Source organism: Oratosquilla oratoria, chromosome 2 (genome assembly GCF_046742065.1).
Source record: "Oratosquilla oratoria isolate Oo_2021 chromosome 2, ASM4674206v1, whole genome shotgun sequence".
NCBI classification, from domain to species: domain Eukaryota; kingdom Metazoa; phylum Arthropoda; class Malacostraca; order Stomatopoda; family Squillidae; genus Oratosquilla; species Oratosquilla oratoria.
Window position 1 is genome coordinate 43929960 of NC_134778.1, and position 15000 is coordinate 43944959.

The window sequence follows — 15000 nt, forward strand, 5'->3', positions numbered from 1 at the left end:
ATCACAATTGTCTTTCTTATCGTTGACAAGTTGGTAATTTTTTATAGGTACTTCAAGTACTTATTGAATGTTTAATAGGAAATCTGTAGTTATTATTCAGACATTTACATGTAAGAAAATTATTCTAACTGTCCATGAAAGGTTTTGATAACAAATTTGCGTAAAGCAATTAGAAATACTCAAAACTGTATATCTCTGACAATATATTACATCAATTTGAAATTTAAACAAAGCAAGAGCACCTCTGGTGCTGCGTTTTTCGACATTCTCTCTCCGGCGCAAGGTGTCCCTCGGGTCAGTGTGCCATCCCCCCTGGCAGCAAGGTCGAGCGTCGTCGCAGCAATATAAGTCAGTTTGGGCCGAAGTTTTGCCACAGACACTCACCGATTCCTCCACAAGCAACATGATTCGCACTGTGAGTTCAAAACAGTATCGTCTCCCGGGCTTTGGGTGGTTATAGAAATTGTTCCTAAATGGATATTAAGAAAGCTAAGCTCACTGAGGTCAAAACCGTCGAATCAAGTATCAAATGCAGCGTGGATGAATATTTTATAAAACAAGATCCTACTGATCTTGTCAAATATTTTCTCCACAATACTTTAAATAATAACCTTTCTTTCCTCAGGTATTACTGGTCAGTACTGTGGCGACTGTGATTCTGGGTTATCCAGAAGGAGGATCCCATGGTGACGTCCATCCAACGCCTCATGCTGGAGGTGGAGCTTACACAGTACCACACATTGATCCTGGAGTTCACTTAGCACCACTTGAGGATGTGCTGGGTCGCGCAGCTCCTCAGTTTGGAGCTGGAATCCACTCAGCACAACCTGCTGTAGTTGGAGTTCATGCTACATCACATGATGGAGCTGTATTCCACGAGGCACCGATTGCTGGAGTTGGGGTTCCAGGTGACACCAATTATGGAGTCCCTGCACAAGCACTGCCTCATGGAGTCGATCCTCATGCAGCACCACACCAGTGGGTTGGCGTCCATGCATCAGTACCTCATCCTCAAGTCAGTTTCCATGCACCAGCACTACCTCATGCAGCCAGTGTCCATGCACCAGCACCTCATCACGAAGTCAACGTCCCTGTAGCAGCACCGCCTCGTGCATTCAGTGTCCATGCAGTGCCACATCAAGGAGCTGGCGTCCATGGACCATCTTCTCACGGAGATGGCTCGCCATCATACCAAATAGTGAGTAGATTTACATGACAAATATACACACTTCAAAAACAAAAGCATATTCACATGAAAAGAACATGTTTTAGATGAGTTGGTATTTTGTGGAAACGAAGTCATTTTAGTGATGCTATTAGATTTTACCTACAAGAAATGGTATGTCCAATACAAGCATGCACATAAACTCAGGCATAAGAAACGAAGGACACATTATTCTTCACGTACCTTGGGTCAAAGAACAACAATAACGCACTTTTGTTGCATATCTCTAACTTCAAACTGTCACAGGTCCCGGCCAAGTACTCCTTCGAATACGCCGTCCAGGACGAGTACTCCGGCAACCATTTCGGCCACACCGAGTCCCGCGACGGTTACCTGACGGAGGGCTCCTACTTCGTCCACCTCCCCGACGGGAGGATCCAGACCGTCACCTACACGGCTGACGAGTCTGGTTACCACCCGACCGTCAATTACGAGGGCAACGCCGTCTACAATAGAGTCCCCGTTCACGACGCAGGTGTCCCGATCCATCCGGGTGCAGCCCCTGTACCCTACGGAGGTGGAGCCGCGGTCCACCGACCCTCGACCACAGTCCCCTTCTCCCATGGCGCAGTCCAGCCGCATCAATCCATAGTTTCTGGATCTAATGTTGGCGCTCCACCCCACCCAGTCACAGTTCCCGTGTCCCACAACTCTGCATCATTGCACCGACTCACAGTTCCTGTCACCCACGCTGGAGCACCAGCCCACCAAGCCACAGTTCCAGTCCACAACACTGCAGCGGTCGCTCGCCAGTACGACGGGTCTCCAATCAGTCATGGTGCACCTCCTGCCCACCACGACGTAGTTCCAGCTCCCCATAGTGCAACAGCTGCCACCCACCACGAGACAATCCCCATCCCACACGGCCCCCTAACACCCGCTTATGATCTTCCAGTTCACTTTTAGTCTGTTGACAAATGACAGCGAATTATTGTTAGCATACTTTTGTTATTTTCTGAAATATACACATGATATTTTACTCAAGGGTTTTACTTGCACTCAGCCACCAAACCTGGAGTCAAAGAATAATTTGACAGAATGTGTCAAGTAAACAGTAGACATATAAATAAATAGAGAACGCCAAGAAACTTGTCATATTTAGAGTTAATTAGAGGTATAAAAAATTAAGTTAATACTTGGGCGGTTCGATAAGCATAAGTAGATGAAGTAGTAGATAGGAAAACGTAGATGAATCAATGATAGAATAAACAGGTTCCATAAATTGCTAGATTGATACAAACGTAATTAGATAAATAAACATACATATGATGGGTTATAGAACCTATAATAATTAGGCACCCTCTGAAACTGATTTCGGCACCCTTGGGGTTTTGGTGTTTGGCGCGTCCACACATGGCACCAACATGTGCCAAACAAACCCGACAAAATGAGCCGGAGCGCGAGTATTTCTTGCGACTCCTGCCACCGATAACACAGACGAGTAGCGGCATCTGCATTCTACTTAGAGTGTTCTTCCCTAGGGTGCACCCACGTAAATCTCCAACATGTGACAACCAGACGAAACGACGGAATATGGTACAACGCAGCCTCTTTCCCTTCACTCGTCTCTATTGATCAGCGACAGGACCTATCGCCCGGTCCTTCCTTTTGTCCAGTTTTCACCTGTTAGCTACTTGTGTGGACGCCCATAACTGCATCCTTAGGCCTCGAACTATATTACATGAAATCGTCTCTCAGAGAAATTTGTTTCCACTCCCTGACTACACATCTGCACTCGTTTCCACAAACATAGTTTTTGATTAGATGTACTATGATAGCATGAATCCTTTGTGTGTTGTAGGATCTATCAAATATAAGAACATTTTGAACTATAGTAGATTTTGTTTCCTTTACAGCTTATATCAAATCCCTGAGTCTCCACCCTTTACAGGAAACATGTTAAAATACTGCAAGGGAATTTTCACAGTTGTTTCAGACGTTTGGCGCTAATTTAGTAACTCTTCACTATCATTATCTATACTGAAATTCAAAAACCATATGGATGCATCCGACATCAACTAACATTGACGAAGGATGTACGACTGTCGCCATCTTCCTTTATGCCCTCCCCACCCCTTCCCCGCACACACAATCGGACGGATATTTCAATTTCACATATACTCTTCAGCGCAGATCAGTTGAGATGAAATCACTTCCCAACATCGGACAAGAGTGGAAGCTCATTGCCATGTCAACAGCCTCGGTGCCATCCCACAAATCCAGTCACGGGATGACCTCGTGATTTGGCTAACTCATCCACATTACTATCTACTACCTACCTACTGAAAGCGGACCGATATAAGATATCTTACTCTTGGCAAGAGGACGAGTGTCCTGGGGGAATCGCATCTCCAACGGACCTCCAATCTCTTCTTCAAGAAAATGTTGACCGTATCTCGGGGTCAACAAATAAAATTTCATAACTCTTCTGAGAGCAAGTTGAAATCCAAGATTACGACACAACCACCGATGTTACAAGGAAACAGCACATTACAACTGTCGATGGGATGGCCATATGTATGTATATATATATATATATATATATATATATATATATATATATATATGTGTGTGTGTGTGTGTGTGTGTGTGTGTGTGTGTGTGTGTGTGTGTGTGTGTGTGTGTGTGTGTGTGTGTGTGTGTGTGTGTGTGTGTGTGTGTGTGTGTGTGTGTGTGTGTGTGTGTGTGTGTGTGTGTGTGTGAGTTTGTATGTGTGTGTGTGTGTTTGTGTGTGTGTGTGTGTGTGTGCGTGTGTGTGTGTGTGCGTGTGTGTGTGTGTGTGTGTGTGTGTGTGTGTGTGTGTGTGTGTGTGTGTGTGTGTGTGTGTGTGTGTGTGTGTGTGTGTGTGTGTGTGTGTGTGTGTGTGTGTGTGTGTGTGTGTGTGTGTGTGTGTGTGTGTGTGTGTGTGTGTGTGTGTGTGTGAAAGATAATTTTCACTTGACACATTCTGGCAAATCTTTCTTTGACTCCAGGTTTGGTGGCTGAGTGCAAGTAAAACCCGAGTAAAACATTATGTGTATATTTCAGAAAATAACGAAAGTATGCTAACAATGATTCGCTGTCATTTGGCGACAGACTAAAAGTGAACTGGAAGATCATAAGCGGGTGCTATAGGGCCATGTGGAATGGGGATTGTCTCGTGGTGGGTGGCAGCTGTTGCACTAAAAGGAGCTGGAACTACGTCGTGGTGGGCAGGATGTGCACCATGACTGATTGGAGACGCGTCGTACTGGAGAGCGACTGCTGCAGTATTGTGGACTGGAACTGTGGCTGGGTGGGCTGGTGCTCCAGCGTGGGGGACAGGAACTGTGGGTCGGTGCAATGATGCAGAGTTGTGGGACACGGGAACTGTGGCTGGGTGGGCTGGTACTCCAGCGTGGGGGACAGGAACTGTGGCTGGGTGGGCTGGTACTCCAGCGTGGGGGACAGGAACTGTGGGTCGGTGCAATGATGCAGAGTTGTGGGACACGGGAACTGTGGCTGGGTGGGCTGGTACTCCAGCGTGGGGGACAGGAACTGTGGCTGGGTGGGCTGGTACTCCAGCGTGGGGGACAGGAACTGTGGGTCGGTGCAATGATGCAGGGTTGTGGGGCACGGGAACTGTGGCAGGTTGGGGTGGAGCTTAAACATGAGAGCCAGTAAATGTGGATTGATGCGGCTGGACTACGCCATGGGAGACGGGGACTGTGGTCGAGGGTCGGTGGACCGTGGCTCCACCTCCGTAGGGTACAGGGGCTGCGACCGGGTGGATCGGAACACCTGCATCGTGGACGGCGACTCTATTGTAGACGGCGGTGCCCTCGTAATTGACGGTCGGGTGGTAACCAGACTCGTCAGCCGTGTAGGTGACGGTCTGGATCCTCCCGTCGGGGAGGTGGACGAAGTAGGAGCCCTGCGTCAGGTAACCGTCGCGAGACTCGGTGTGGCCGAAGTGGTTGCCTGAGTACTCATCATGGACGGCGTATTCGAAGGAGTACTTGGCCGGGACCTGAGACAGTTTGAAATTAGTGATATGTAACAAAAGTGCGTTATTGTTGTTCTTTGACCCAAGATACGTGAAGAATAATATGCCCTCCGTTTCTTATGCCAGAGTTTATGTGCATGCTTGTATTGGACATGCCATCTCTTGTATGTAAAATCTAATAACATCACTAAAATGACTTCGTTTCCACAAAATACCAACTCATCTAAAACATGCTCTTTTCGTGTGAACATGCTTTTGTTTTTTAAGTGTATCATGTAAATCTACTCACTATTTGGTATGATGGTGAGCCAGCTCCATGATGAGGTGGTCCATGGACGCTAGCTCCTTGATGTGGCACTGCATGGACACTGAATGCACGAGGCGGTGCTGCTACAGGGATGTTGACTTCGTGATGAGGTGCTGGTGCATGGACACTGACTGCATGAGATAGTACTGGTGCATGGGCACTGACTTGAGGATGAGGTGCTGATGCATGGATGCCAACTCCCTGGTGTGGTGCTGCATGAGGATCGACTCCATGAGGCAGTGCTCTTGCAGGGACTCCATAATTGGTGTCACCTGGAACCCCAACTCCAGCAATCGGTGCCTCGTGGAATACAGCTCCATCATGTGATGTAGCATGAACTCCAACTACAGCAGGTTGTGCTGAGTGGATTCCAGCCCCAAATTGAGGAGCTGCGCGACCCAGTGCATCCTCAAGTGGTGCTAAGTGAACTCCAGGATCAACGTGTGGTTCTGTGTAAGCTCCACCTCCAGCATGAGGCGTTGGATGGACGCCACCATGGGATCCTCCTTCTGGGTGACCCAGAACCACAGTCGCCACAGTACTGATCAGTAATACCTGAGGAAAGGAAGGTTATTATTTAAAGTATTGTGGGGAAAATATTTGACAAGATCAGTAGGATCTTGTTTTATAAAGTATTAATCCACGCTGCATTTGATGCTTGATTCGACGGTTTTGATCTCAGTGAGCTTAGGTTTCTTAATATCCATTCAGGTACAAATTCTACAACCACCCAAAGCCCGGGAGACGATTGTGTTTTGAACTCACAGTGCAAATCATGTTGCTTGTGGAGGAATCGGTGAGTTTCTGTGCCAAAGCTTCGGCATAAACTGACTTATATTGCTGCGACAACGCTCGACCTTGCTGCCAGGGGGGATGGCACACTGACCCGAGGGACACCTTTTGTCGGAGGGTGGGCGTCGACAAACGCAGCACCAGAGGTGCTCTTGCTCTGTTTAATTTTCAAAGTGAAGTAATATATTATCAGAGAAATAGAGTTTCGAGTGAAAATTTGTCATCAAAACCTGTCATGGACAGTTAGAATAATTCTTTTACATGTAAATGTTTGAAGAATAACTACAGATTTCCAATTAAACATTCAATAAAAACTCGAAGTACCTATAAAAATATCAACTTATCAATGATAAGAAAGACAATTGTGATTTCTTCCATAAAGTACTATAAACTTGATGTAGATATTTCGATAATTATTCTTTTCACAATGTTCCCATTTCACCTTGATGTATAAGAACATATTTTACAAAACTACACACACACTGTGTGTATGTGTGTGTGTGTGTGTGTGTGTGTGTGTGTGTGTGTGTGTGTGTGTGTGTGTGTGTGTGTGTGTGTGTGTGTGTGTGTGTGTGTGTGTGTGTGTGTGTGTATTCACCTTGGTCTTTGGATCACGTGTTGGACTCGTGATCGACAGCTATTTCTCTCCCAGAAGAGAGCTCAGAGCTCGTATGACCGATCTATGGGTAATGCTATGACCTTACACATACACACACACCCAACTCCCCGCCCACGAGAGTCAGAGTAACGACCCGAAGCGCAGTGATACCGAAATAATTTCGGCCCTGGGCAGGATTTGAACCAGGTACTGCGAGCACCACCATGTTGGCAATCCAATACTCTACCAACCGCGCCACCGAGAGAGAGAGAGAGAGAGAGAGAGAGAGAGAGAGTGTGTGTGTGTGTGTGTGTGTGTGTGTGTGTGTGTGTGTGTGTGTGTGTGTGTGTGTGTGTGTGTGTGTGTGTGTGTGTGTGTGTGTGTGTGTGTGTGTGTGTGTGTGTGTGTGTGTTTGTTTGTGTGTTTGTGTTGTAACGTCCCATGCATAGAGTTAGGTTATATATTAAAAATATACCTGTTGAGGAAGGTGAAACTGCAAATCATTGAAATTCATACTTGTATATCATAAACTAAGGATTTCGGACTTCAAGAACGATGATGTAACGCCAATAGCCTCTTCCTTTCATAAAAAAGGATGACTATGCATTTTTTATATTCGTATATTATAGGAATATTCTGTTTTACTTATATATATATATATACATATATATATATATATATATATATGTATATATATATATATATATATATCATTAATATTGAAAAAAAAAAGTCTTTCTTGTTAGGGTGCTTCTGTTAAAGGATCTCGATGTGTGTTATATTCAGGTCGAGTTTGCTTTGCATTTTCTCATATTCGAGAGTGGTGCATTTCACGTAGTCACGAATTTTGTATTTGTAGTACTGAACACAGGCGTGTGCATGTGTTATGAGTTTTGTGTATTTAGTGCGCGCGAGGGGACCTGGGTTTGTTTCTCTATAGCCAGCTAGTAAGAGACGCGAGAAGGCAGGCACTGATGCTCTGTCAACCTGTAACCATCACTAACCATCACCTACCACGCACGTGATCAGCACGCATGCGACAGAGCACGCCCCTTCAGCGGGACTCCCCTCTTGCTGACTTCGCTTTCCCAGAACAAAGGCATCTTACCACAGCAACTAACTAAGCACTGACTAAGACAACAGATATCGCTACGCGAAGATGCCTAATGTCACCAGAGAAACCCATTGAACCCGCTTTATTATACCTGCCCCAATTATATTACCCATAAGTTAACATATATATACCATGTCTAACCATAGCCATCAACCATATGACTAACCCCCATATGTAGAACTAATTCCAATGCCTAGAATTGCGAACTAACACAACATTATATACGGCAACCTGCCCAATTCCACTTCCTCTCTTTTACTACTGCTTCCACAATGTCTTTCACTCTAGTCTGCTCTCTCACCCAACTTGCTCTCTATCAGTCTCTCAGCGTTATTCCCATCATTGATCTCTCCATTCTCCTCTGTGCTGTCCTTAGTTTTGTTTCCATTGCCTTCGTTAGTTTCCAAATCTCATACCCGTAGATTATTTCTGGTAGAATGCATCTATTGTAAACTTTACGTTTCAAACATAAAGGTAGAGAGCCTCTCAGGATTTTATTATACTTACCAAACACTTTCCAACCAATTGTAATGCGTTTTTTATTATTATTATTATTATTATTATTATTATTATTATTATTATTATTATTATTATTATTATTATTATTATTATTATTATTATTATTATTATTATTATTATTATTATTATTATTATTATTATTATTATTATTATTATTATTATTATTATTATTATTATTATTATTATTATTATTATTATTATTATTATTATTATTATCATTATCATTATCATTATCATTATTATTATTATTATCATTATCATTATCATTATTATTATTATTATTATTATTATTATTATTATTATTATTATTATTATTATTATTATTATTATTATTATTATTATTATTATTATTATTATTATTATTATTATTATTATTATTATTATTATTATTATTATTATTATTATTATTATTGTTATTATTATTATTATTATTATCATTATTATTAATATTATTATTATTATTATTATTATTATTATATTATTATTATTATTATTATTATTATTATTATTATTATTATTATTATTATTATTATTATTATTATTATTAATATTATTATTATTATTATTATTATTATTATTATTATTATTATTATTATTATTATTATTATTATTATTATTATTATTATTATTATTATTATTATTATTATTATTATTATTATTATTATTATCATTATCATTATCATTATCATTATTATTATTATTATTATTATTATTATTATTATTATTATTATTATTATTATTATTATTATTATTATTATTATTATTATTATTATTATTATTATTATTATTATTATTATTATTATTATTATTATTATTATTATTATTATTATTATTATTATTATTATTATTATTATTATTATTATTATTATTATTATTATTATTATTATTATTATTATATTATTATTATTATTATTATTATTATTATTATTATTATTATTATTATTATTATTATTATTATTATTATTATTATTATTATTATTATTATTATTATCATTATCATTATTATTATTATTATTATTATTATTATTATTATTATTATTATTATTATTATTATTATTATTATTATTATTATTATTATTATTATTATTATTATTATTATTATTATTATTATTATTATTATTATTATTATTATTATCATTATTAATATTATTATTATCATTATCATCATCATTATTATATGATCTTTTGTCACTTTCACCATCTGGTCTAAATAATTCTACTCTTCAACTTCCTCAAGACTCTCATCATCAATTACAATCTCTTTACTTTGAACTTTCGTGTTGAACATTACTTTGGTTTTAATTTTATTGATTTTTAAACCTACTTTGACACTTTCCTTGTTTAAATCACTCAGCATATCTTGCAAGTCTTCTGCTCTTTCTGAAATAAGAATGATGTCATCCGCAAATCTTAGTGGTTCAAATATTCGTCATTAATCTTCAAACCTTTCTTTTCCCAACTCAATCTTTTGAAAACATCTTTCAAACAAGCTGTAAATAATTTTGTTTAAATTGTATCACCTTGCCACACTCCTTACTCGATCTTGATTTTTTCTGTATCTTTATGTAGTCCAATTATAGCAGTACCTTTCGCATAAATATTTTCTAAAACATTTACGATCTTTTCATTTGTACCCTCCACGAGATCACGTTTTAACAAATAGAAGAAACTCCGTTTTGGAGTTTATCTCGCCCGCATTAAGTCCACCTTATGTAATCCACAACCACAAAAAAGGTTACAATCCTTACATAAAAAGAAAATGTTGTGTAAATAAATTTGGGGGAGTTGTGAAAGGTTGAGAGCCATTCCGTCTATTTCTGAGACTAGGTACCGACCCCAGGGTGCCTCACCACCGGGTGTAGGTGGTGGTATGTAACGTCATTTGTTCTGCCACTTGTTGGGTCCATTTCACGGGGGACTGGTACCGCTGCAGGAATACACAGCTCCTTGGCAATCATTTTTTAAACAAACATAATAGGTTGACTCAAGTGGATGGTTAGAAGATATTATGGTGAACTTCAACTGTCATCAAAATTGGATTCCTTTCTTGTCCATAAGCCATTTCTACTCCAAGACAAATCACTTAACCTCTCCAAGGAACTCACTTAACATCACTTCCGTTATGGCTTCATTTGCCATGGTATTCACAACCCAATCATTCGTTATTTTTGTTACCATATATTTACTTCAAAGAATATCATGCTCTTGATTTAGATACTAGATGTAACCTTATCCACTTCATTGCCTCATATCCTCTTCTTCTTGTCTATTAGACAGTATATGTATATGGCCATACCATCGACATTTGGAATGTGCTGTTTCCCTGCAACATCAGTGGTTGTAAAATAATTTTGGGTTTCAACTTGGTCTCAGGAGAATTATTAAATTTAATTTGTTGACCCAAAGATACGGTCAATATTTTCTTGAAGAAGAGATTGGATGTCTGTTCGGGATGCGATTCCTCCAAGAAACTCGTCCTCTTGCCAAGAGTAAGATATCTTGCATCGGTCCGCTTCCAGTAGGTAGGTAGTAGATAGTAATGTGGATAAGTTAGCCAAGTCACGTCGTCATCACGTGACTAAATTTGTGGGGTGGCACTATGGTTGCTGACATGGCAATGAGCTTCTACTGTTGTCCGATGTTGGGAAGTGATTTCATCTCGACTGATCTGCGCTGCAGAGTACATGTGAAATATCCGTCCCTCTGTGTATGTAGGGGGGGGGGGAGGAAGGGCTTAAAGGAAGATGGAGACAGTCGTACAGCCTTGGTTAATGTTAGTCGACGTCGGATGCATCCATATGGTTTTTGAATTTCAGTATAGATAATGATAAATTAAGATATATATAGTGAATGGTTACTAGATTGGTGTCAGGCGTCTGAAACAACTGTGAAAATCCCTTTGCAGTATTTCAACGTGTTTCATGTAAAGTGTAGAGACTCATGAGGATTTGTTACAAGCTGTACAGGAAACGGAAACTATTATAGTTCAAATGTTTTTATATTTGATAGGCCCCACAATAACCAAAGGATTCATGCTATCGGACTATATCTAATCAAGAATTATGGTGGTAGAAACGAGTACAGTTGTGTAGTCAGGGAAAGGAGACAAAATTCTCTGAGAGACGGTTTCATGTGATATAGTTCGAAGCCTAAGGATGTAGTTATGGGCGTCCACACAAGTAGCTAACAGGTGAAAACTGGACGAAAGAAAGGACTGGGCGATAGGTCCCGACTCTTATTAACAGGGACGAGGAAAGGAAAAGGGGCCGCGTTGCACCATATCCCGTCGTTTTGTCTGGTTGTCATATGTTGGAGACTTACGTGGTTGCACCCTAGGGAAGAATACTCTAAGTAGAATGCAGACGCCGCTACACGTCTGTGTAATCGGTGGCAGGAGTCGCAAGAAATACTCGTGCTCCGGTTCACTTTGTCGGGTTTGTTTGTCACATGTTGGCAACTTGTATGGACGCGCCCTTAGACAAACACCAAAACACCAACGTTGCCGAAATCAGTTTCAGAGGGTGCCTAATTATTATGGGTGCTATAACCCATCATATGTATGTTTATTTATCTAATTACCTTTGTATTAACATAGCTATTTATGTAACCTGTTTATTCTATCATTGATTCATCTACGTTTTCCTATCTACTACTTCATTTACTCATGTTTATCGAACCTCCCAAGTATTAACTTGACTTTTTATACTTCTAATTAACTCTAGATATGACCAGTTTCTTGGTGTTCTTTATTTATTTACTTATTTATGTGTCTACTTGTTTAAAAGATTATTTTCACTTGACACATTCTTTCATATTCTTCTTTGACTCCAGGTTTGGTGGTTGAGTGCAAGTAAAACCCTTGAGTAAAATATCATGTGTATATTTCAGAAAATAACGAAAGTATGCTAACAATGATTCGCTGTCATTTGGCGACAGACTAAAAGTGAACTGGAAGATCATAAGTGTGTGCTATGGGGCCGTGTGGGATGGGGATTGTCTCGTGGTGGGTGGCAGCTGCTGCACTATGGGGAGCTGGAATTACGTCGTGGTGGGCAGGAGGTGCACCATGATTGATTGGAGACGCGTCGTACTGGAGAGCGCCTGCTGCAGTATTGTGGACTGGAACTGTGGCTGAGTGGGTTGGTACTCCAGCGTGGGGGACAGGAACTGTGGGTCGGTGCAATGATGCAGAGTTGTGGAACACGGGAACTGTGACTAGGTGAGCTGGAGCTCCAACATGAGAGCCAGTAACTGTGGATTGATGCGGCTGGAATACGCCATGGGAGACGGGGACTGTGGTCGAGGGTCGGTGGACCGTGGCTCCACCTCCGTAGGGTACAGGGGCTGCGCCTGAGTGGATCGGGACACCTGCATCGTGGACGGGGACTCTATTGTAGACGGCAGTGCCCTCGTAATTGACGGTCGGGTGGTAACCAGACTCGTCAGCCGTGTAGGTGACGGTCTGGATCCTCCCGTCGGGGAGGTGGACGAAGTAGGAGCCCTCCGTCAGGTAACCGTCGCGGGACTCGGTGTGGCCGAAGTGGTTGCCGGAGTACTCGTCCTGGACGGCGTATTCGAAGGAGTACTTGGCCGGGACCTGTGACAGGTTGAAGTTAGTGATATGCAACAAAAGTGCGTTATTGTTGTTCTTTGACCCAAGATACGTGAAGAATAATATGCCCTCCGTTTCTTATGCCTGAGTTTATGTGCATGCTGGTATTAGACATGCCATCTCTTGTAGGTAAAATTTAATAGCATCACTAAAATGTCTTCGTTTCCACAAAATACGAACTCATATAAAACATCATCTTTTCGTGTGAATATGCTTTTGTTTTTTATGTGTGTATATTTGTCATGTAAATCTACTCACTATTTGGTATGATGGTGAGCCAGCTCCATGATGAGGTGGTCCATGGACGCCAGCTCCTTGATATGTCACTGCATGGACATTGAATGCACGAGGCGGTGCTGCTACAGGGACGTTGACTTCGTGATGAGGTGCTGGCGCATGGACACTGACTACATGAGGTAGTGCTGGTGCATGGACACTGACTGCATGAGATAGTGCTGGTGCATGGGCACTGCCTTGAGGATGATGTGCTGATGCATGGATGCCAACCCACTGGTGTGGTGCTGCATGAGGATCGACTCCATGAGGCAGTGCTTGTGCAGGGACTCCATAATTGGTGTCACCTGGAACCCCAACTCCAGCAATCGGTGCCTCGTGGATTCCAGCTCCATCATGTGATGTAGCATGAACTCCAACTACAGCAGGTTGTGCTGAGTGGATTCCAGCTCCAAACTGAGGAGCTGCGCGACCCAGCGCATCCTCAAGTTGTGCTATATGAGCTCCAGGATCAACGTGTGGTACTGTGTAAGCTCCACTTCCAGCATGAGGCGTTGGATGGAAGCCACCATGGGATCCTCCTGCTGGGTGACCCAGAACCACAGTCGCCACAGTACTGACCAGTAATACCTGAGGAAATAGAGGTTATTATTTAAAGTATTGTGGAGAAAATATTTGACAAGATCAGTAGGATCTTGTTTTATAAAGTATTCATCCACGCTGCATTTGATACTTGATTCGACGGTTTTGACCTCAGTGAGCTTAGCTTTCTTAATATCAATTTAGGAACAAATTCTACAACCACCCAAAGCCCGGGAGACGATTCTGTTTTGAACTCACAGTGCGAATCATGTTGCTTGTGGAGGAATCGGTGAGTTTCTGTGCCAAAGTTTCGGCCCAAACTGACTTATATTGTTGCGACGACGCTCGACCTTGCTGCCAGGGGGGATGGCACACTGACCCGAGGGACACCTTGCGTCGGAGATTGGGCGTCAAAGAACGCAATACCAGAGGTGCTCTTTTATGTCTAATTTTCAAGATAAAGTAAAATCTAATTAGAAAAATATACAGTAATCCCTCTTAGATCCGAAGTGTCATCACATGAAACGCCATTATCGGAACATAATATATTTGAATCATTGTATACAAATATACCAGTTTTATTCCTTCGGATTTGAAACTTTAGCACTAATGTGGTGGAGTGGAGACATGGGGGTGAGGGGGAATAGTTTTACCTCGCGTATACGGATACCCCAAAGCCCGAAAACCCGAATACCGTGTGACCAAATTACCTCGGATATGGGAGGGAATTACCACAGCATGTTTGGAATATTTGAATCAATTGAATAGTAAATAAATTTTTGAAGGTGTGGAGTGAATGATGAATCTATCTATTATATATACTAAAATGCTTCTACCGCTGGGTGGCGTAATCGGAAGCGTGTTGGTCCCCCCACTCGCTTAGTTGTGGCTTCGAATCCTGCGCTCTTCTATTCCCAACAGTGACTGCTCGTTACCTGGCCCCGAGAGTCCCCAAAGTACAAAACAGGGCAAAGATGAAGACGACATCGGGCTCATCTACTCAGCGCCTCCTGCCGTAGGCTTCTCCCCCCTTTATAAAAAGAGGTAGCCAGG

The 15000-nt window shown here is 41.5% G+C and overlaps 1 protein-coding gene across 1 annotated transcript in view; it reads left to right on the top strand.

Annotated features, from left to right (window-relative positions):
- The window catches only part of LOC143035729 (uncharacterized), a 6074-nt gene extending 3943 nt beyond the window's left edge, over positions 1-2131 (top strand). Inside the window, exons 2-4 of the mRNA XM_076202635.1 lie at positions 234-415; positions 626-1198; positions 1472-2131. Coding sequence (XP_076058750.1) covers positions 234-415; positions 626-1198; positions 1472-2131 — 1415 coding nt within the window. The remainder of the gene's footprint in view (positions 1-233; positions 416-625; positions 1199-1471) is intronic.
- Positions 2132-15000: the final 12869 nt, after the last annotated feature.